This window comes from Hemitrygon akajei, chromosome 7, assembly GCF_048418815.1.
Source record: "Hemitrygon akajei chromosome 7, sHemAka1.3, whole genome shotgun sequence".
Classification (NCBI taxonomy): Eukaryota; Metazoa; Chordata; class Chondrichthyes; order Myliobatiformes; family Dasyatidae; genus Hemitrygon; species Hemitrygon akajei.
Window position 1 is genome coordinate 104062839 of NC_133130.1, and position 23697 is coordinate 104086535.

The window sequence follows — 23697 nt, forward strand, 5'->3', positions numbered from 1 at the left end:
TGGGGCCTACCTTCTCTTAGAGATTATTATTTTGCAGCACAGTTGAGAGCTGTGATATGTTGGTGCAACCCATCATATGATGCGCAATGGAAAAACATTGAGGAGGAGATACTTCCCATCCCCATACAGGCAATTTTGGCTGATAACAACCTACAAAGGTACATAAATACTATTGCTAACCCATGTGAAATGGACTCTTAAAATATGGAAAACTATCATAAAAGAATATAAACCAGAGGGAGATATTGCAGTTCTTAAATGGTGTGCATATGACTCGGATATTAAGCCGAATAAACTGGATGCTAGATTTAAGGGCTGGACAGCCAAAGGAATAACAGTTCTTTGCAATATAATGAAAGAAGGAACACTGTTCAGTTTTGAAATGCTTAAAAAGAAACACTTATTAGAAAAACAAGACTTTTATCGGTATTTACAGATGCGACAATATGTTAATAAGACGCTTAAAAATGTAACCAAGCCAAGTACATGTTTGATAGAGCTATTTAGAAAATCATATAATTCAGATAACGGTAGTAGAATCATATCAGCATGTATAAGGGTTTGTCAAATCTTAAAACACATTCGACTTCATACATTAAAACAAAATGGGAGAAGGAAGGAGAGATAATTATATCTGAGGAAGAATGGACAGTAATATGGAGGTATCAATGGAAGTGTTGATACACTTGATGTTCCCAAAAATGGAGGGAGTTTGGATGGAATAACTTGATAAGACATTTTATTACATCCTCTCAGAAATCCCATTATGATAGCACCCTCCCTGTTTGCTGGAGAAATTGAGGAAATCAAAATGCAAACCATTATCATATTTTCTGGGAGTGCCCCGTTATCAAAGACTATTGGAGTGGGATACACAATGCTGTACAAGACATCTTTAAATGTGAAATACCCTTAGAAAATAAGACCATATATTTTGGGTATATAACTCAAGAATGGTTGAAAAGAGATAAATATTTAATGAATATACTGCTGGTGGCTGGTTTAAAAAGCCTCTTTACTAGGAAATGGTTATCACAGGAGAACCCAACCTTAAATGCAAGGATGGAAATTATAATTTACAAAATGGAGAAGATAACAGCATCTGTTAATCATAAGTTGGAACATTTTGATTCATACTGGGAAAAATGGTTTAACTACTTCAAATCTCATAGGGCTGATTTAATCCTCACAAATCAATGAATAGGTTGTAAAAAAAATCACTTCCTACTTGTACAAAGTTTTCTTCTTCCGCTTGTTCTTTCTTTCCTCTCTATAAGTGTACACCTCAGATAAATATTATGTGGAGATTTGTGGCAAATATGACTATGATATATATGTACAATATGAAATACATCTTATGGAAATATTTGTTTGATGATGAACTTCAATAAAAAATAAATTACGAGAAAAAAGAAATTACCTAGAGTTGTCCATAGCCCTCTATTTTTCTAAGTTCCATGTATCTATCCAGGGTCTCTTAAGAGACCATATTTTTACACCTCCACTTCTGTTGCCGGCAGTCCATTCCATGCACTCACCACTCTTTGTGTTTATAAAAAAAATAAAAAAAAAATGAGATGATAGTTTATAAATCATCATCAGTTTGTGGCCTGTGGAGTGGGAGATCGCAGCAAGGGTTGGAGTTCCTTGTGGAGTTTGCCAGTTTTAAGAAGTGAGTGGGACCTGCCTAGACTTCTCTGCAGAGTGGGAGATAGCTTGGGTTATTAGTAACTAGGCAAGTGCCAATAAAAAGAAGTAAGGTGTATGCAGAGCAGCCATTGTATGAGTGGGTCAGGGTAAGAGTGGGAGGCTTTGGCTCAAAAGGCTTGGTAAGAATAGGTGGAGGCTCTAATAAGTTTCAAGCAAACATTTTTTTTCTTTATTTTACTACATAGTACATTGCGAATGTGTCCATGGCCAGTGGTATGTTCTTTGTGGGTGATGCAGGAGCTCTGAGAGATCTGTCTCCTTTACAGCAACATCTGAACAAAGTGCATCCAGTTACAGGAAGGTAGTCACCCCTAAGCAGCTGGGTGACTGTCAGAAATAGGCAACCATTACAGAGTACCCTTGTGGCCATTTGACTGGGTCACTGACATTGAGTTTTGCTGGGTGACTTAGAAGGGATGGGGGAAAGAGGAGTGCAGTAGTGTCCAAGGATTTCATAGTTACGGAGCAGACGGGAGATTCTGTGGACATGAAAGTGACACCCATATGTTATGTTGCCTCCTAGGTGCCAGGGTCAGGGATATCTTGGATTGGGTAGACAGGATTTCGCTCTACGGGGAGAGTGAATAGTTGGAACCAGTGACAGAGGTAGGAAAAGCTATGAGGTCCTGAAGAGAGAATATAGGGAGTTGGGTAGAAAGTTGAAAAGCAGGACCTCTGACCTCTGGGACAGTAATCTCTGAATTGCACCCTATGTCCCATGCTGGTGAGGGTAAGAATATGAAGATTTGGCAGATGAATGTGTGCCTGAGGAATTGGTGCATGGGACAGTTTCAGATTTCTGGATCATTAGGATCTCGTCTGGGGAATGTCTGACCTGTACAAAAAGAATAGATTACATCTGAACTTGAGGGGCACCAATATCCTTGTGGGCAGGTTTGTTAGAGCTGCTGGGGAGGGTTTAAACTAAGGTTAAGGATGGGCAGTTCATATACAAATAGATGCAGTGTGTAGTGAGACTGAGAAAGGAAAGGCAGGTGACGGCAGAATTCCAGAGAGTGAAATGAGCTGCAGTTTAACGGGACAAAATCAAAAAGAGTAACAATACAGGACTGATGATATATTTGAATGCACAAAGTAGGTGGAATATGGTAGATCTTATAGCACAATTAGAGATTGGCAGGTTTGTGGGCATCACTGAGTTGTGGCTGAAAGGAGGTTATAGTTGAGAGCTTAACACCAAGGATACCCATTATATTGAAATGCCAGGTAGCTAGGCAGAAGGGAGTGGGGTAGTTGTGTTGGTAGAAAATGAAATTAGGTCATTAGAAATGGGTAGCATAGAATTAAAAAATGTAGAATTAAGAAACTATAATGGTAAAAGTACCATGATAGAAGTTGTATAGAGGCTTCTGAATAGTATCCAGGATATGAGGAACTAATGTGAGATTTTTTTTTTAAAAGCATGTAAAAAGGACAATGTTACAATAGTAATGAAGAATTTCAACTACAGGTAGATTGAGGAAAATCAGATTGGTGCTGGATCCTAAGAGAGGGAATTTGTAGAATGCCTATGAGATGCCTTTTTGTAAAGAGTGGCTTGTGGTTGAGCCTACTAGGGGAACAGCAATTCTAGATTGCATGTTGTGCAATGAACTAGATTTGAATGGAGAGCTTAAGGTAGAGGAACTCTTGGGAGGCAGTGGTCTTAATATGATAGAATTCACCCTACAGTTTGAGAGGGAGAAGCTAAGGCAGATATATCAGAATTACAGTGGAGTAAAGGGGATTTCAGGCCAGCAGCTGGTGTAGTATCATCGGCACTGGATGGTCCTGAGTTCGAATCCGGCCAGGTTCCAAACTGGGCAAGAGCAGTACCTCCACAAAAGGAAGGTCACAAAAACCCTGTGGACAACTACACTATTCATAAGGTTGCTTTGAGTTGACAATGACTCAACAGCACTCAACAACAGCAAAGGGAATTACAGAAGCATGAGAGAGGTCAAGAGACCATCAGATATAGGAGCAGAATTAGGCAATTTGGCCCATCGAGTCTGCTCCGCCATTTCATCATGGCTGATCCAATTTTCCTCTTAGCCCTAATCTCCTGCCTTCTCCCTTTGCCTTTCATGCCCTGACCAATCAAGAATTTATCAACCTCTGTCTTAAATGTACATAAAGAATTGACCCCCACAGCAGTTTAGGCAAAGAGTTCTACAGATTCACCATTCTGGCTAAAGAAATTCCTCCTCATCTTCATTCTAAGCGAATGCCTGTCTACTCTGAGACTGTCACCTCTGGTCTTAGACTCCCCCACCATAGGAAACATCCTCTCCACATCCACTCTATCAAGCCCTTTCACAGTTTGATAGGTTTTAATGAGTTCACCCCTCATTTTTCTGAATTCTCATGAATACAGGCCCAGGGCCATCAAATGCTCTTCATATGGCAAGCCATTCAATCCTAGAATCATTTTTGTGAACTTCCTTTGAAACTTCTTAAGTTTTAGCACATCCTTAGTAAGACAAGGGGCACAAAAACTGCTCCAATACTCCAAGTGAGGCCTCACCAGTGCTTCATAAAGTCTCAACATTATTCTTGCTTTTATATTCTAGTCCTCTTGAAATGAGTACTAGCATTGCATTTGACTTCCTCACCACATACTCAACCTGCAAATTAACCTTTAGGGAATCCTGTACAAGGACTCCCAAATCCCTTTGTACCTCAGTTTTTTGTATTTTTTTCTCCATTTAGAAAACAGCCAGCCTTTTTATTTCTTCTACTAAAGAGCATAACCATACACTTCCTGACACTATTCCATCTGCCACTTCTTTGCCCATTCTCCTAATCTAAGTCTTTATGTAGCCTCCCTATTTCCTCAAAACCTCCTGCCCCTCCACTTATCTTCATAACCTCTACAAACTTTGGATTCCATCATTCAAATCATTGACATATAACGCAAGAAGAATGGGTCCCTGTGGATCACCTGTAGTCACCGGCAGCCAACCAGAAAAGGCTCCCTTTATTCCCACTCTTTCCTCCTGCCACTACTTTATCTATGCTAGAATCTTTCCTGTAATACATAGGTTCATAGCTTGTTAAGCAGCCTTGTGGCACCTTGTCAAAGGCCTTCTGAAAATCCAAATGTACAACATCAACCAATTGACAATCCGGCTTGTTGTTTCTTCAAAGGATTCCAACAGATTTGTCAGGCAAGATTTTCCCTTGAGAAAACCATGCTGACCATGACCTATTTTGTAACGTGCCTCCAAGTATCCTGAAACATCATCCCTAATTACCAACAACATCTTCCCAACCAATGAGGCTTATAGTTTCCTTTCTTCTGCCTGTCTCCCTTTTTTGAAGAGTGGAGTGACATTTGCAATTTTCCTGTCTTCCAGAATCTAGTGATTCTTGAAAGATTACTAATGCCTCCACAAATACAGAACCCCGGGGTGTAGACCATCTGGTCCAAGTGACTTCTCTACCTTCAGACTTTTCAGTTTCCCAGGAACCATCTCTCTAGTTATGGTACTTCATGACACCTGACACCTGGAACTTCCATTATACTGCTGGTGTCTTCCACAGTGAAGACTGATTCAAAATACTTACTCAGTTTGTCTGCCATTTTGTTGTACCCCATTACTATCTCTGCAGCATTGCGTTCAGGTGACCTGATATCCACTGTCACCTCACTTTTGCACTTTGTGTCTGAAGAAACTTTTGGTATCCTCTTTAATCTTATTGGCTAGCTAAGGGTTTGTGTTCCATCTTTACCACCTTTATGACTTTTTTAGTTGCCTCCCTTTCTTAAAAGTTTCTGAATCCTCTCACTTCCCATTAATCTTTGCTCTATTAAATGCCCTCTCTTTGGCTTTTATATTGGCTTTGACTTCTCTTGTTAGCTACGGTGGTGTCATCTTTCCAATAAAATACTTCATCCTCTCTGGGATGTATATATCCTGAGCGTTCCGAATTGCTTTCAGAAATTCCAGCCATTGCTGCTCTGCCGTCATCCCTGCCCATGTTCTTTTCCAATCGGTTGTGGTCAGCTCCACTCTGATTTATCTGTAATTTCCTTTACTCCACGGTAATACTGATGCATCTGACTTTAGCTTCTCCTTCTCAAACTCAGGGTGGATTAGATCATATTACGATCATATCCCCATAAGGGTTCTTTTACCTGAAGCTCTCTGATCAGTTCCAGTTCATTGCACAACACCCAATTCAGAATAGCTGATAACCTAGTGGGCTCAACCACGAGCTGCTCTAAAAAGCCATCCAGTGGGCACTCTATAAATTCCCCCTTTTGGCATCTAGCTCCAACCTGATTTTCATGATCTACCTGCATATTGAAATCCCCCATGACTTTTGTAATATTGCCCTTTTGGCATGCATTTTCTATCTTTTGTAATTTGTAGGCCACATCCTTGCTACTGTTTGTTGGTTTGTATGCAACTCCCATCAGGATCTTTTTACCCTTGCAGTTCCTTAACTCTACCCATAATTCCACACTTTCTGACCCTATGACATGTCTTTCTAATGATCTGATTTCATTTTTTATCAACAGAGCAATGCCACTCCCTCTGTCTTCCTGCCTGTCCTTTCAATACGATGTATATCCTTGGACATTAAGCTTCCAGCTATAATCTTTCAGCCATGATTCACTAATGCCTACAACATCATTCATACCTGCCAGTCTGCAACTGTGCTACAAGTTCATCTTCCTTATTCCATATACTGCGCGTATTCAAATATAACACCTTCACACACTAGCGAGGATGATGGTAGAACAGCAATGGTTGGAGTTTCTGGGGGCAATTCAGAAGGCGCAGGAAAGATGGATCTTAAAGAAGGAGAATTCTAAAGGGGTGGGTGAAGCAACTGTAGCTGACAAGAAGACAAGGACAGCATAAAAGCAAAAGACGGCATATAATATAGCGAAAATTAGTGGGAAGGTAGAGGATTGGGAAGCTTTTAAAACCAACGGAAGACAACCAAGGAGAAAAATGAAATATGAAAGTAAGCTAGCGAATAATGTAAAATAACATATAAAAGTCTTTATATATAAAGAGGTAAACGTGAACATTATGATGCTGGAGTAATGGGAGACAATGAAATGGAGGATGAATGTAATAAGTATTTTGCGTCAATCTTCACTGTGGAAGATGCTAGCAGTTTGCCAGAAATTTCAGTGTTGGTACAGAAGTGAACATAGTTGCTATTAGTAGTTGCAATAGGTTTACAAAAGCAATCTCACGGGATCCACTTGGCCTTCGATCACCTGGACAATAGTAATACCATGTCAGGCTCTTATTTATTGATTGCAGCTGAGCATTCAACATAATCATATGCTCAGTTCCAATCATAAGCTCCAAAACTGTGCCTCTGCACCTCCCTCTGCAACTGGATCCTTCAATAACTCATTAAGTGTCCACAGTCTGTGCGGATTAGGAAAACATCTCACCGATAAAAGGGCAACAATAATACCAGTGCCCCAGAAGAGCAGGATGAGACCATAAGACAAAGGAGCAGAAGTCGGCCATTCGGCCCATTGAATCTGCTCTGCCATTTCATCATGAGCTGATCCAATCTCCCCTTTAGTCCCATTCCCCTGCCTTCTCACCATAACCTTTGATGCCCTGACTACTCAGATACCTATCAATCTCTTCCTTAAATACACCCAATGACTTGACCTCCACTGCCGCCCATGGCAACAAATTCCATAGGTTCATCACCCTCTGGCTAAAAATTTTTTTTCTCATCTCTGTTCTGAATGGGCGCCCTGCAATCCTCAAGTCATGTCCTCTCGTACTGGACTCCCTCCACCATGGGAAACAACTTTGCCACATCCACTCTGTCCATGCCTTTCAACATTCAAAATGTTTTCATGAGGTCCCCCCTCATTCTTCTGTACTCCAAGGAGTACAGTCCAAGAGTGGTCAAATGTTCCTCCTATGTTAACCCTCTCATTAACCCTCTCATTCTAGTAATCTTCTCTGAACCCTGTCCAATGTCAGCACATCCTTTCTTAAATAAGGAGCGCAAAACTGCACACAGTATTCCAAGTGAGGTCTTACCAGTGCCTTATAGAGACTCAACATCACATCCCTGCTCCTATACTCTATTCCTCTAGAAATGAATGCTAGCATTGCATTTGCCTTCTTCACCACCGATTCAACCTGGAGGTTAATCTTAAGGGTATCCTGCATGAGGACTCCCAAGACCCGTTGCATCTCAGAACTTTGAATTCTCTCCCCATTTAAATAATAGTCTGCCCGTTTATTTCTTCTACCAAAGTGCATGACCGTACACTTTCTGACATTGTAATTCATTTGCCACTTCTTTGCCCATTCCCCCAATCTATCCAAGTCTCTCTGCAGACTCTGTTTCCTCAGCACTACCGGCCCCTCCACCTATCTTTGTACCATCAGCAAACTTAGCCACAAAGCCATCTGTCTTCCCACTAATTTTGCTTCCTTGTATGCCCTCTGCTTTGCTTTTACTTTGGCTTTGACTTCTCTTGTCAGTCACAGTTGCATCTTTTTTTCCATTCGAAAATTTCTTCTTCTTTGGAATATATCTGTCTTGCACCTTCCTCACTTCTCGCATAAACTCCAGCCACTGCTGCTCTGCCGTCCCTCCCACTAGTGTCCCTTTCCAGTCAACCTTGGCCAGTTCCTCTCTCATGCCACTGTAATTTCCTTTACTCCACTGAAATACCGACACATTGGATTTTGGCTTCTCTTTCTCAAATTTCACAGTGAACTCAATCATGTTATGATCATTGCCTCCTAAGGGTTCCTTCACTTCCATCGCTCTAATCACCTCTGGTTCATTACACAATACCCAATCCAGTACAGCCGATCCCCTGGTGGGTTCAACAACAAGCTGATCTAAAAAGCCATCTCGTAGACATTCTACAAATTCTCTCTCTTGAGATCCAGTGCCGACCTGATTTTCCCAATCCACTTGCATGTTAAAATCCCCTACAATTATCATAACACTGCTCTTCTGGCAAGCCTTTTCTATTTCCTATTGTAATTTGTAGTCCACATCACTGCAGCTGTTTGAAGGCCTGTAGATAACAGCCATCAGGGTCCTTTTACCCCTGCGATTTCTTAGCTCAACCCATAAAGATTCTGTACCTTCCGATCCTATGTCAACTCTTTCTAATGATTTAATATCATTTCTTACCATTAAAGCCACGCCACCCCCTCTACCTACCTGACTACCCTTCCGATACACCGTGTATCCTTGGACATTCAGCTCCCAGAGACATGCATCCTTTAGCCACGTCTCAGTGATGGCCACAATATCATACCTGCCAAACTGTAACTGTACAACAAGATCATCCACCTTATTCCTTATGCTGCGTGAATTTAAGTATAACACCCTAAGTCCAGTATTTGGTACTTTTTGCATTGATTGCACTGCAACTTTATTGCACTTCAACTCATCCCAATGGCTTCAAATTTGCTCCATCACCTGCCTGTCCTTCCTGACATCCTTACTGCTCACTACCTTAGATCTGTTTCTGTTTTCCCTCTCCTCCGCTCCATCATTCTGGTTCCAATCCCCATGCCAAATTAGTTTAATCCCTCCCTAACAGCTCTATTAAACCTTCTCGCCAGGATATTGGTCCCCCTAGGATTCAAGTGTAACCCATCCTTTTTGTACAGGTCACACCTGCCCCAAAAGAGGTCCCAATGATCCAGAAACTTGAATCCCTGCCCCCTGCTCCAATCCCTCAGCCACGCATTTATCCTCCACCTCATTCCATTCCTACTCTCACTGTCCCGAGATTACTACCTTCGCAGCCCTTCTTCTCAACTGCCTTCCTAACTCCTTGTATTCTCCTTTCAGGACCTCTTTCCTTTTGCTATCTGTGTCATTGGTACCTATATGTACCACAACCTCGGGCTTCTCACCCTCCCACTTCAGGATATCTTGGACGTGATCAGAAACATCCCGGACCCTGGCACCAGTGAGGCAAACTACCATCCGGGTCTCCTGATAGCGTCCACAGAATCGCCTATCTAACCCCTAACTATCGAGTCCCCTATTACTACTGCCTTCCTCTTTCTTTCCCTACCCTTCTGAGCTACAGGGTCGGACTCTGTGCCGGAGGCATGGCCACTGTTGCTTCCCCCAACAACAACATGAGCTGCTCAACCACACCATCATTCTCACAGTCCTGATAGATAAGCTACAGAACCTGGGCCTCTGTACGTCCTTCCGCAATTGATCCTGGACTTCCTAACTGGAAGACCACAATCTGTGCGGATCGGTGATAGTATCTCCTCCCTGATACTATGATCAACATTGGCGCATCTCTAGGATGTGTGCTTAACCAACTGCTTTACTCTCTGCATCCACGAATGTGGCACTAGGCACAGCTCAAACACCATCAATAAATTTGCCAATCCCACGAATATTGTTGGCAGAATTTAGATAATGATGAGGGGGTGTACAGGAGCAAGATAGATCAGCTGATTGAATTGTGTCACGACATCAATCTTGCACTCAAAATCACTAAGACCAAGAAATTGATTGAAGTCAAAGGAACACACCAATTCTCATTGAGGGATCAGCAGTGGAAAGGGTGAGCAGGTTCAAGTCCCTGTCGGTCAGCATTTTTGAAGATATATCCTGGGCCCATCATATTGATGCAGTTACAAAGACAGCAACTATATTTCATTAGGGAGTTTGAGGAAAGTTGGTGTGTCACTAAAGACACTCACAAATTTATACAGATGTGCTATGGAGAGCATTCTAACTGGTTGTATTACTGTCTGGTATGGAGGGGCCGCTGTACAGGATCAGAAAAAGCTGCAGAATGTTGTAAACTTAGCTTCATCATAGGCACAGGGAGTGATGCCTCAAAAGGTAGCATCCATCATTAAGGACCCCCATCCTTTCAGAAACAAATTCCTTCCCTTGACCATCAGATTTATGAATGGACAGAGAATAGAAGATGTTGGAGTGGATTGTAAGCATGTGATTTTGGGGTGCTTGGAGGCACATGATAAAATAGGCCATAGTAAGCATGGTTTCCTTAAGGGAAAATCTTGCCTGATACATCTGTTGGAATTCTTTGAAGAACTGTAGACAAAGGAGAATCGGTGGATGCTGTGTACTTGGATTTTCATAAGGCCTTTGACAAAGTGCTACACATGAGACTGTTAAACAAGATGAAAGCTCATGGTATTACATGAAATATACTAGTATGGATAGAACATTGGCTGAATGGCAGGAGGCAAGGAGTGGGAATAAAGGGATCCTTTTTAGATTGGCTACCAACAACTAGTGATGTTCTACAGAGGTCTGTGATGGGACCACTTTTTACATTGTATGTCAATAACTTGGATGATGGAATTGATGGCTTTGTAGCCAAGTTTGTGGAGAATATGAAGATAGGTAGAGGGGCAGGTATTGTTGAGGAAGTAGAGAGGCTGCAGAGGACTTAGACTGATTAGCAGAATGAGCAAAAAGGTGGCAGGTGGAATAGTGTCAGGAAGTGTATGGTCATGCACTTTTATAGAACGAATAAAAGCATTGGCTATTTTCTAAACTAAGAAAATTTAAATATCTGAGGTGCAGAGGGATTTGTGAGTCCTCATGCTAAAGGTTAATTTGCTGGTGTGGAAGGCAAATACGATGTTAGCATTCATTTCAAAAGGACTAACATGAGAGGGCTCAGTTTTAAGGTGCTTGGAAGTAGGTACAGAGGAGATGTCAAGGGTAGGCAGTTTTTACGCAGAGGGTGGTGAGTGTGTGGAATGGGCTGCTGGTGATGGTGGTGGAGGCGGATACAATAGGGTCTTTTAAGAGACTCCTGGGTAGGTACATGGAGCTAGAAGAATAGAAGGCTATGGGTAACTCTTGGTAATTTCTGAAGTAAGTACACGTTCAGCACAGCATTGTGGGCTGAAGGGCCTGTATTGTGCTGTAGGTTTTGTGTGTTTCTATGACTAGAATATAAAAGCAAGGATGAAATGCTGAGGTTGTATAATGCACTGGTGAGGCCTTGCTTGGAGTATTGTAAGCAGTTTTGGGCCCCTTGGCCAAGATGGGATGTGCTGGCATGGGAGAGAGTTCAGAGGAGGTTCACAAGAATAATTTCTGGAATGAAAGTTATCATATGAGCAGCAATTGAAGGCTCTTGGCTGGCACTTGCTGGAAGTTAAACAAATGAGGTATAGTCTCATTTGAACATACTGATTGTTGAAAGGCCATGATGGTGTATGTGAAGAGGATGTTTCTTTTAGTGGAGGAGTCTAGAACCAGAGGGCATGACCTCAAAATGGACCGACATCCATTTAGAATAGAGATGAGGGATTTCTTTAGCCAGAGGGTAGTGAATCTGTGGAGTTTGTGGCACAGCAGCACGTGTGGCTGCGGAGGCCAGATCATTGGGTGTATTTAAGGTGGAAATTAATAGGTTCCTGATTAGTCAGAACGTGAAAGGATATGGGGAGAAGTCAGGTGAATGGAGTTGAGATTGAATTTGATCAGGCATGATGATCAAATCATCATTTGTACATGTACTCTGTACAGTACAGTACTCAGTCAGCAGACTGAGTGGGCCGAGTGGACCATATATCCAACTGTGTCTTGTGGTCTTAAGCAATGTACTGCTGCAAAACAACAAATTTCCCGAAATACGCCAATGATGCGATACTGATTCTGTTACTAAGGAGAATGTGCTTGGGAAGCTGAAAGGTCTGAAGGTAGATAAATCACCTGAGCCAGATGGTCTACACCCCAGGGTTCTGAAAGGGGTAGCTGAAGAGATTGTGGAGCATTAGTAATGATCTTTCAAGAATACTAGGTTCTGCAATGGTTCCAGGGGACTAGAAAGATGCAAGCATTACTCTGCTGTTTAATAACAGGAGGAGGCAGGGAAAGAAAGCAAATTATAAGTCAGTTTGGTTTCAGTGGTTGGTGAGATTAGTTAGAGTCTATTATTAAGGAAGAGGCTTCTGGGTACTTGAAGGCATAGCCCAAAGTCAGCATAAGGGGAAATCTTGCCTGACAAATCTGCTGGAATTCTTTGAGGAAGTACCAGGCAGACAGACAGACAGTGGATGTTGTTCACCTAGATTTTCAGAAGGCTTTTGACAAGGTGACATGAGGCTGCATAACAGCTCATGGTATTACAGGAAAATAGCATGCTTGGATGGGAGATTGGCTGACTTGGCAGGAGCAAAGAGTGGGAATAAAGGATGCCTTTTCTGGTTGGCTGCCAGTGATCAGTGGTGTTCCACAAGGGTTAGTGTTGGGACCTCTTCTTTTCACATGTTACAGATTTGGATGACAGAATTAATGGCTTTGTGGCTAAGTTTGCAGATGATATGAAGATAGGTGGGGGGGGCAAGTAGTGTTGAGGAAGCAAGGAGTCTGAAGAAGGGCTTAGATTAGGAGAACAGGCAAAGAAATATAGTGTAGGGGAATATATGGTCATGCACTTTGGTGGAAGAAATAAAAGCATACACTGTTTTCTAAACGGGGAGAAAATTCAAAAATCAGAAGTGCAAAATGACTTGAGTGTCCTCGTGCAGGGTTCCCTAAAGGTTAATTTGCAGGTTACCAAAGTTCAAAGCAAATGTATCACAGTACATATGTCACCATATACAACCCTGAGATTCATTTTCTGGCAGGCTAACTCAATCCATAATGGAATAATAACCATAACAGAATCAATGAAAGACCATACCAACCTGGGCATTCAACTAATACATAAAAGGCAACAAACTGTGCAAATACAAAAAAGGAAATTGTAATACATAAGTAATGCATATTGAGAACATGCAATGAAGAGTCCTTGAAAGTGAGTCCATTGTCTATGGGAACATTTCAATGATGGGACAATTGAAATTAAGTGGTTATTCCCTTTGGTTTAATAGCCTTAATGGTTGAGGGGGTCATAACTGTTCCTGGACCTGGTGGTGGGAGTCCTGAGGCTCCCGTACCACCTTCCTGATGGCAGCAGTGAGAAGTGAACATGTCTTGGGTGGTAGGGGGCTCTGACGATGGATGCTGGTTCTCTGACAATGTTTCATGTAGATGTGTTCAATGGTGAGGTGGTTTTATCTGTGATGTACTGGTCCAAATCCACTACTTTTTGTAGGAGTTTACATGCCAGGCTGTGATGCAGCCAGTCAATGTTGAGTCAGTAGCAAGGAAGGCAGATGTTGATGCTTTATAGGGCATTGGTCAGACTGCACTTGGAGTATTGTGAGCAGTTTTGGGCTCCTTATCTAAGAAAAGATGTACTGATGTTGGAGAGGGTCAGAAGAGGTTCACAAGAATGATTCTGAGAATAAAAGTGTTAATGTATGAGGAGCATTTGATGCTTCTGGGCCTGTATTCATTGGAGTTTAGAAATAGTGTGGGAGTCTCATAGTAACCTATTGAATTAGAATTTTTTTATTTCTTACATCCATCTCACAACACATGGGAGTAAAAATCTTTGTGTTGCGTGGCTGTTGCTATGTACAAGCATAAGGAAGGGAACTGTGGGAGGATATTGCCCAATCACTAAGATTGTATACAGAATTATTTTGCGTGCATGTATGTACAGTCAGATACACAATCAGATGAATGTGTATTGATAAATCTGATGGCCTGGTGAAAGAAGCTGTCCCAGAGCCTGTTAGTCCTGGCCTTAATGCTGCAGAACAATTTGCAAGATGGAAGCAGCTGAAACAGTTTGTGGTTGAGGTTGTTGGAGTCCCTGATGATCCTCGGTCCCTTCTTACACAGCTGCTGTAAATGTCCTGAATAGAGGAAAGTTCACATCCACACTCTACAGTACTCTGCGATTGAGGGTAGTACAGTACCCATACCGGGTGGTGACACAGCCAGTGAGGATGCCCTGCAGAAAGTCCTGGAGTATTTTGGGACTCATGCCAAACTTCCATGCCAAACAAAGGGGCTAACAGGGATGATAAATCAACCATGATGGAATAGTGGAGCGGTCTCAATGGCTTGAATGACCTAATTCTGCTCCTTTGTCTTGAGATCTTATTTTAGCCACTCATTTATAGTGTCAAATGTTCTTTTATTGGGTATAGCATATTCATTTGCACAGTAAATCTGCTTTATTCTGTTAATTTACTATATTTTAGTCCAGGTCTCTGAAATGTATACTCAATGGAGAAGAGTTCTTCAAACACCTTGTCCTACTGGCCACTTGGGTTATCAATTTAGTAGTACTGTGAGATTGTCGCTCTTTGAAACTGGTTTATTTGTTGTGATTGGAAACTTATTCCATAAAATTCTGCCTTGAACAAGAATTGTGTTTTAGTTACTGTTTTCTGTGTTCTTGATGTTCCAGATGTACAAACATTCGAATAATAAGACTATGACGAGTGGAGCAATAGCAGCAATGCTTTCCACCATTCTGTACTCTCGACGGTTTTTCCCCTACTATGTTTACAATATCATTGGAGGCCTTGATGAAGAAGGTAATCTTCTAACAGTGATTGTATTATATACCCTCTATTTACTTTCTAGTCATCCATGCATTTCACGTGGTACCATGGTGCCTGATCTATAACACAGTCTGTATTCTGGCTATGCCTTCAGTTTCTTGAGTCCCTAGCTACTTATTCTCTTCCTTGTTTAAGACATTTCTAAAAATTTTGTAACCAAGTATTTGATCACCTACTATAATATTTCCTTGGTAAGTGAAAATATAGCCAACTGCATACTCTTAAAAGTAAAATGAGCAACTGGTAGAAGCACTCAACAGGTCAGTCAGCATCAGTGGAAAGAGAAACTTAATATTTCAGCTTTGCTTTTCATGTGAACTAGGGAGGAGAGAATACAAGTTAGTTTTTGGTAGCAGAGAATATGGAGGAGGAAAGGGTAAAGCTGCCAAGTACAGCTCAATCTATATCATTGGCTTTGATATAACAGTGGTTGCTCTCCATTGCAACAATGGTCATTCAACAGACAGAGGAGGTAGAGGTTTGTCAAATGGTGAGAGACTTAATGTGGTCAAGACAAAAGGAATGTTCCTGCACTTCAGGAAGGTCTTTGATGTGCACACAATAGACAATCTAACCTGGACCCACAACACCAACACACTGGTCAGGAAATCCAGCAGTTTCTACACTTTGAGGAGTTCTAAGGCTCCCCATTCCCATTCCTACGGGGGCACCATCGAGAGCGTCCTGTTTGGTTGCACCATTATATATAGAGTCAGGTGACAATAAACTTGAACAAATGGAATGTGTCTGATAAGGTGAGACTAGATGACATAATGTGGCAGTTAAGGAGTGGTTAAGCTCAGTTTAACCTGTTATCTGTCATGAATGTCTAATGGTGAGGCTGTGGGACATTCTGAGTAGGTTAGATTACTGCAAGAGTAAAGGACAGAGAGGAAAAACAATAAGATGGACACTTGCAGAAATGGCCTGTTCTGATATAGACAGAAAGATAAAGTGATCTAAAGGTGGAGAATTTAGTGTTGAGTCCAATGGGCTCCCATGGATATCCAAGCTGGGATAGAGGATTCCTCAGGCTTGCATTGGGTCTCATTGTAATGGTACAGGAGGCTACAGGCAGAGATGAGAGTGGGTCAGTGTCCTACCATTACCTTTTCAAGGGAAACCAGTGTTTGACATTAAATGTTGACTTTCCCACCAAAGTCCAGATTTCTTAAGTGAATATGACTGCAGATGATGTATCTGTTTGTGTTAAATCCTGGAACACTTGGTTTTAGTTTATGTACCGTAGGATAAAACTATTTACTGAAATTGCTGGCATTTTGGCAACATTGAAGGTCTAAGGACAAGATTGGAAGTAGGAGAACAAGCCACAAAGTGCTGGAATTGCAGTGTCTGAAATGTGAAAAGATGGTGGACTGTTCCTTCATGGACTGAGTCATGGAGACAGGCCCTTTGGCCCAACTGGTCCGTGCTTGCCAAAATGCCCATCTGAGCCAGTCCCATTTGCCCTTAGTATTTGAATAATGTACAGATGCAAGAAAGTTTGAACCCTTTACAGTTACCTGGTTTTCTGCATTAATTACTCCTAAAATAAGGTCTGAGCTTCATCTGTGCCACAATAATAGACAAACACAATGTGCCTACACACAAACAATTGTACTACTTCTCATCAATACTGAGTATACCATTTACACAAACAGTCTAGATCCAAAAAAGCATATGAACCTCTGGGGTAATGCCGTGTACAAAAGCTATTTGGAGTCAGATGATCTAATCAATGAGATTGGAGTTATGGGTTGTAGAGGTGTCCTGCCCTATATATTTAAAAGAAAAGACACACAAAGTCAAGTTACTGACAGAGCCTGCTCTTCTCAAGAAAGATCTGTTTATGTGTGCCATTCCTAGATCAAAACAACTTTCAGAGAACCATAGAAGAAGTATTGTAGAGATGTATGAAGCTGGAACAGGCTGCAAAAGCATTTGTAAAGACCTCTGTGTTCATCAGTCCACAGTAAAGAGAAATTGTCTACAAATGGAGGAAACTCAGTACTGTTGCTACTCTCCCTAGGAGTGGGCATCCTGCACCAAGAACACAATGTGCAATGCTGAAGGAGGTGAAAAAGACCTGGAGAAATCTCTACAACTTGCTGAAGTCTCTGTTCATGTGTCCACAAATGAAAAACACTGAACGAGAGTGGTGTTCATGGCGGGACACCACGGGGGAAACCGCACAACACTTCTGGGACAATGTTCTGTGGACGAGTGAGACAAAAGTTGAATTTTTTAGCAGAAATGCATACTGCTGTCTAAAACCTCATCCCAACTGTGAAGCATGGTGGAAGGAGCCTCATGGTTTCGGACTGCTGTGCTGCTTCACAGCCCTGACAGCTTGCAACCGTAGAGGGAACAGTGAACTCAAAATTATGTCGAGAGATTTTACCAGAGAATGTCAGGGTAGTGGTCCATCACCTGAAGCTTAATAGAAGTTGGATGATGCAACAAGACAATGATCCGAAACGAGAGTAAGTCAACAATAGAATGGTTTAAAAAGAAGAATATTTGTTTTAGAATGGCCATGTCAAAGTCCAGACCTTACAATTTGAGATGTTGTGGTGTGACCTGAAGAGGGCCATTCACGCAAGGTATCCCAGAAATATTGATGGACTGAAGCAATTGTGTATGGAGGAACAGTGTAAAATTTGTTGTACAAATCTGATCCGCAGCTTCAGGAAGTTCTTGGTGGAGGTTATTGCTGCTAAAGGAGGTTCTGTTGTTCCTTGTGCCTTATGGCGCATCAGGCTGCACTCTTTGCCGTATCCTTAGCATTTGTCTCTTTTTTTACAAGGCTTGAGTTATTAGCTCGATGCTCAACCCAGCATAGGTGGAAAGCATACAAGGAGGTGGCTGGATGCGAACCCAGGACCGTTTACCCCGAAGTCTGGTGCTGATGCCACTACTTCACTGGCTGGCTAAAGGACATTCTACCAGTTATTAATTGCAAGGGCTCACATACTTTTTCCAGCCTGGACTGTGAATGATTAAACAGTGTGTTCAATAAAGACATGAAGAGTGCAATGGTTTGTGTGTTATTAGTTTAGGCAGATTGTGTTTATCTATTATTGTGGTTTGATTTTAATCTCAGTCACATTTTATGAGTAATGAAGAAAATCAGGTAATTGAATATGGTTCACAGACGGTATTGAGTCTTTGAATATCCTATCCATGTAACTGTCTAAATGTCCTCAGATTCAGATAATATTGTACTGTTGGTTTTATTTGTGTGCATTAAGCTGAGGACTTGTTTGTCCCCTCAAGCACTCAACCTGTATAAGATTAATTGGATAAACATTTCATTGGCGGGATTGGAAAATTTGGTGTGCACTGCAGTAGTGAGTACATCTTTTGAGTGTTTTGGAATACTTTGAGGGCCCTGTTGATCCCATGATTGCATCAGAATGTGTTAGGAAGCCTGGTGTTACATAACAATTTGACCAAATATAAAATGATTTGTCAGCGCTGTAGGAAAGCAAATAAAGGAATTGATTTATGTAGATGTTTATCATATTTTGCATTATTTAAATGTAGGGAAAGGTGCAGTGTACAGCTTTGATCCTGTGGGATCCTATCAGCGAGATGCTTACAAAGCTGGAGGCTCAGCCAGTGCCATGCTGCAACCGCTTCTGGATAACCAGGTAATACCTTTTTAACCCCAATTAGCTGTCACCAACAACTTTCACCAAGAATAGAATGAGAGTATATCTGGGGTGTTTGAGCCAGGTCCTGCTATCGGGTGTGAAGTCATGGTTATCAGAATTGTAATTTAGCAATCTGTACTGAAAGGACTTTCCCAAATAAGTTTTTTTTTCTTTTGAATTGTAGCGACTGGTGAATTTAATATTAATGGTGAAACCTGATGAGGTAGGCACTAACTAACTTCCTTCATTTTCTTTTCCAGATTGGGTTTAAGAATATGGAAGGTGTAGAACATCTCCCCCTCACATTGGAAAAAGCAACACAGCTTGTTAAAGATGTTTTCATCTCTGCAGCTGAGAGAGATGTTTATACTGGTGACTGTCTAAAGATTTGTTTTATTACAAAAGATGGAATCAGAGAAGAGTCGCTACCTCTTCGGAAAGATTAACACCAAAAGCCCTTGCTGTTCAGAATGCTATTACTGCTGGTTTTAGTCAATTTTGTTCCATGCCATTAATGCTTGAGTAAACTGGCACCAGCTTTCCTTTTGTATGTATTGATTACGATGATAGGATATGTATTACATAAAATGTAACCCTGTAAATTTTTAATGCAAGTTTTCTGATCTTTCTCAGAAACAAATCTCAAAGGCTGGTAATTATGAAAACATTTAAGCCACAGATGGGTTTGAATTTTCCTGCAGAAATTTACCTTTTTTTTTGCCTGTATTTTTCCAAGTTCCTGATCTCTGTTATTGAAGAAATTATGAAATCGTCCTTGTGAGATCATTGTTGGACTCAAAAGAATTAAATGGGGTGTACAGAAACTGACTGGTGGGAAATTCATTGCCACGGAATGGTTGGGGCAAATAATCTGGTTTCTGGTAAGTTACTTAATTAAGAGCATTGATCCCTTCCTAAACTAGTTCTATTTAAGATACTGCTGGTGGCGAGTCAAACTGCCTGTGTCTCACTATGATTGATGATTGAGTCCGATATTGTCCATGATGTTAGGTTATCTTAACAAAATACAGCAGTTATGTGGGTATTGCCTACTAAAAGAGTGCTGATGGTGATATCTGCACCTGCTAGTTTCCTTTTCCCATTTCCTTTCAAGGGACAATACCCTTGTGTTTTCTTTTGCAAGATTTGGGGTCCTGTCTAAAAACTGCATAGCATAAAAATCATATGAAGTTTCTTGGATCTCAAATGATTTTTTGTATTAATGTCAAACTCGGACATGGAATTATTATACTTTGAAGAAAAGGTTGCACTCTTTGGAGAATCGTGGTTTAGGTGGGTGAAAACTGTCATGATGATTTGTGAACAATTTCTATAAATTTGTCCTGTTTTCATTGTTTTAAGATCTGTGCATCAATCTCAAAGTAAAGCTTTTGTGGGCAGTGAGCCATCCATTACAGACCACCTGGTTGAGGGTGTTCCCAAGGTACTGTGGGTAGAGTTTGCTGTGGTGACACATTGTAATGTGTCACCATAGTTGCTAAGCAAGTCAAATTCATACAGGCTCGTTGGGAGACCTTGTCTATGCCAACCATTGAATATGTGTCATTTATCAACACTTGGTCTGCAGACTTCAGTCAAGTGCTCACCCCCATCATTAAAAGTATGAGGGCTTGAACCCTCCACCCACTTAGACACTGAATTACAGATTGGAACCATCCTCTGGATGGAAGTTCTTGGGTCCCCTTGTGTTTTCATGTCCTTATGCTTCTATATCTTGCTACAAACAAGTTTTGGTGGTGCTTTCAGAGTAGCCCAGAGAAACTTGCAGAAGATGCCCATTGCAACTACTCTGCTGGTGAGGGTTTGATTGTTCAGAGCTTTTAGACCATTCCTCAATGCAAAACTGTTTCAGTTCATCAATATTTGTGAGATACCTTACATGAATAGTCCTCTTCTGATCATGCCACAACATCTCATTTGCGTTAAGGTTTGGACTCCGACTTGGTCGTTCCAAAAGATGAACTCTTTTTAAACCATTCTGTTGTTGATTTGCTCTTGTGTTTTGGATTTTTAGTCTTATTGCATCATCCAAATGCTATTATACTTCAGGTGACAGACCACTACCCTGACATTTTCATGCAAAATGTCTCGATACAATTTTGAATTCATTGTTCCTTCATTGCCAGCTGCCCAGGCTCTGAGGCAGCAAAGCAGTCCCAAACCATGAGGCTGCTTCCACCATGCTTCACAGTTGGGATGAGGTGTTGGAGTGGGGTGCCCTTTTTTCCTCCAAGCATTTCTGTCATAGAGTTCAACTTCTGTCTCGCCTGTCCACAGAACATTGTCCCAGAAGTGTTGTGGAACATCAAGTTGGTCTTCTGCAAATTTGTTTAGTGTTTTTCTTATAGTGGACACATGAACAGAGACTTTAGCAAGTCCTAGAGATTTCTGCAGGTCTTTTGCTGTTACCCTTGCGTTCTTTTTCACCTTCAGCATTGCACGTTCTGCTCTTGGTGTGATCTTTGCAGGATGCCCACTCCTAGGGAGAGTAGCAACAGTACCGAGTTCCCTCCATTTATAGACAATTTCTCTTACTGTGGACTGATGAACACACAGGTCTTTAGAAATGATTTTGCAGCCTTTTCCAGCTTCATACATCTACAGTACTTCTATGGACCTCTGAAGTTGTTTTGATTGATGCATGGTACACATAAACAGATCTTTCTTGAGAAGAACAGGCTCTCAGTAACCTGACTTTGTCTTTTTTATAGGGGAGAGCACCTCAACAACCCACACCTGCAATCAGAATTTGTATGTAGATTATTTTGACTTGGATGAAGATCAGAGCATATGTTAGGAGTAATTAATGCAGAAAACTAAGTAATTGCTAAGGGTTCACAAACATTTTCTTGCGAAAGGCTGTGCTTAAACAAGGATTTAGGATACCAAAATTTTCTAGGATACATAAAATGTGAAAGAGAGGTGATAGGGGATATCAGATTGCTGGAAAACAATGCTGGAGAGGTAGTAATGGGGGACAATGAAATGGCGGAAAAACTGACTAAGTATTTTGCACCAGTCTTCACAGTGGAAGAATCTAGCCGTGTGGTGGGTATTCCAGGTGTCACCATAACTAGAGAGAAGGTTCTTGGGAAGCTGAAAGATCTGAAGGCAGATGAGTCACCTGGATCAGATGGTGTACAACCCAGGATTCTTAAGAGATTGTGGAGGCATTAGTAATGATCTTTCAAGAATCACTAGATTCTGGAAGACAGGAAAATTGCAAATGTCACTCCGCTCTTCAAAAGGGGGAGAGGCAGAAGAAAAGAAACTATAGGCCTCATTGGTTGGGATGAGGTCTCGGGATACGTGGAGGCACATTATAAAGTAGGCCATAGCATGGTTTCCTCAAGGGAAAATCTTGCATGACAACTCTGTTGGAATTCTTTGAAGATACAACAAGCAGGATAGTCAAAGCAGAATTGGTTGATGTTGTGTACTTGGATTTTCAGAAGGCCTTTGAGAAGGTGCACATGAGGCTGCTGAATAAGCTACAAACCCATGGTATTAGAGGAAATATTTTAGCATGGATAAAATGGTGGCTGTTTGGCAGGAGGCAAAGAATGGAAATAAAGGGATCCTTTTTTTAGCTGGCTTCCAGTGACTGGTGACGTTCCACAGAGGTCTGTGTTAGAACCAATTCTTTTTACATTGTAAGTCAATGACTTGGATGATGGAATTGATGGCTTTGTTGCAAAGTTTGCAGACAATATGAAGATAAGTGGAGGGGCGTGTAGTTTTGAGGAAGTAGAGGCACTACAGAAAGTCTTCGACAGATGAGGAGAATGGGCAAAGAAAGGGCAGACGGATTAGTGTCAGGAAGTGTATGGTCATGCACTTTGGTTGGAAAAAATTACTATTTTTTAAATGCAGAGAAAGTACTAAAAACTGACGTGTAAAGGGAGTTGGGAGTCCTTGTGCAGGATTCCCTAAAGGCTAATTTGCAGGTTGAGTCTTGTGAGGAAGGCAAATGTAAAGTTTGCAGCATGCTACCACCCACACTGGACCCCCTACAATTTGCCTACCGACAGAACCAGTCTACCAATGACACCATAGCCATAGCACCACACACCATCCTCACCTGGAGAAAAAGGATGCGTACGTTAGAATGCTGATCCTGGACCATAGTTCAGCATTTAACACCATAATTCCCTCCAAACCTGACAGGAAGCTCAGAGACCTTGGCCTGGACCCCACCTTGTGCAGCTGAATCCTAGACTTCTTTTTGGATTGTCAACAGGTGGTAAGGATGGGCTCCCTCACCTCTGACCTTCAACACAGGTGCCCCTCAGGGTTGTGTCCTGAGTCCCCTTCTCTACTCCCTTTACACCCATGACTGTACTGCCACACACAGCTCCAATCTGATCAAATTTGCATATGAAATTACTTTGATTGGCCTTATTTCTAACAGTAATGAGACAGTCCACAGAGGAGAGGTTGACACCCTGACTCAGTGGTGCCAAGATAACAACCTCTCCCTCAATGTCCAAAAAAACAAAAGAGCTCATTGTGAATTATGGGAGGAACGGAGACAGGCTTGGCCGATTAACATCAATGGGTCTGCAATGAGGGTGAGTAGTTTCAAGTTCCTTGGTATACACTTCACTGCTGATCTCACCTGGATTGTAGTCACCAGTTCTGTGGCAAAAAAAAACAGCGCCTCTTTAACCTCAGGTGGCTGAAGAAGTTTGACATGTCCAAATCCTCAAGACCTTCTACAGGGGCATCACTGAGAGCATCCTGGCAGGCTGTATCACCGCCTGGGGGAAATGCACCAACCACAATCGCTGGGTACTGCAGAATGGTAAGGACAGTCTAGCACATCTGTCAATGTGAACTTTTCTCCACTGAGG

At 41.7% G+C, this 23697-nt stretch overlaps 1 protein-coding gene across 1 annotated transcript in view; it reads left to right on the forward strand.

The window, feature by feature from the left end:
- The window catches only part of psmb1 (proteasome 20S subunit beta 1), a 40856-nt gene extending 21209 nt beyond the window's left edge, over window positions 1-19647 (forward strand). The window contains exons 4-6 of the mRNA XM_073051609.1: window positions 15011-15140; window positions 18714-18820; window positions 19084-19647. Coding sequence (XP_072907710.1) covers window positions 15011-15140; window positions 18714-18820; window positions 19084-19269 — 423 coding nt within the window. The 3' untranslated portion in view covers window positions 19270-19647. The remainder of the gene's footprint in view (window positions 1-15010; window positions 15141-18713; window positions 18821-19083) is intronic.
- Window positions 19648-23697: the final 4050 nt, after the last annotated feature.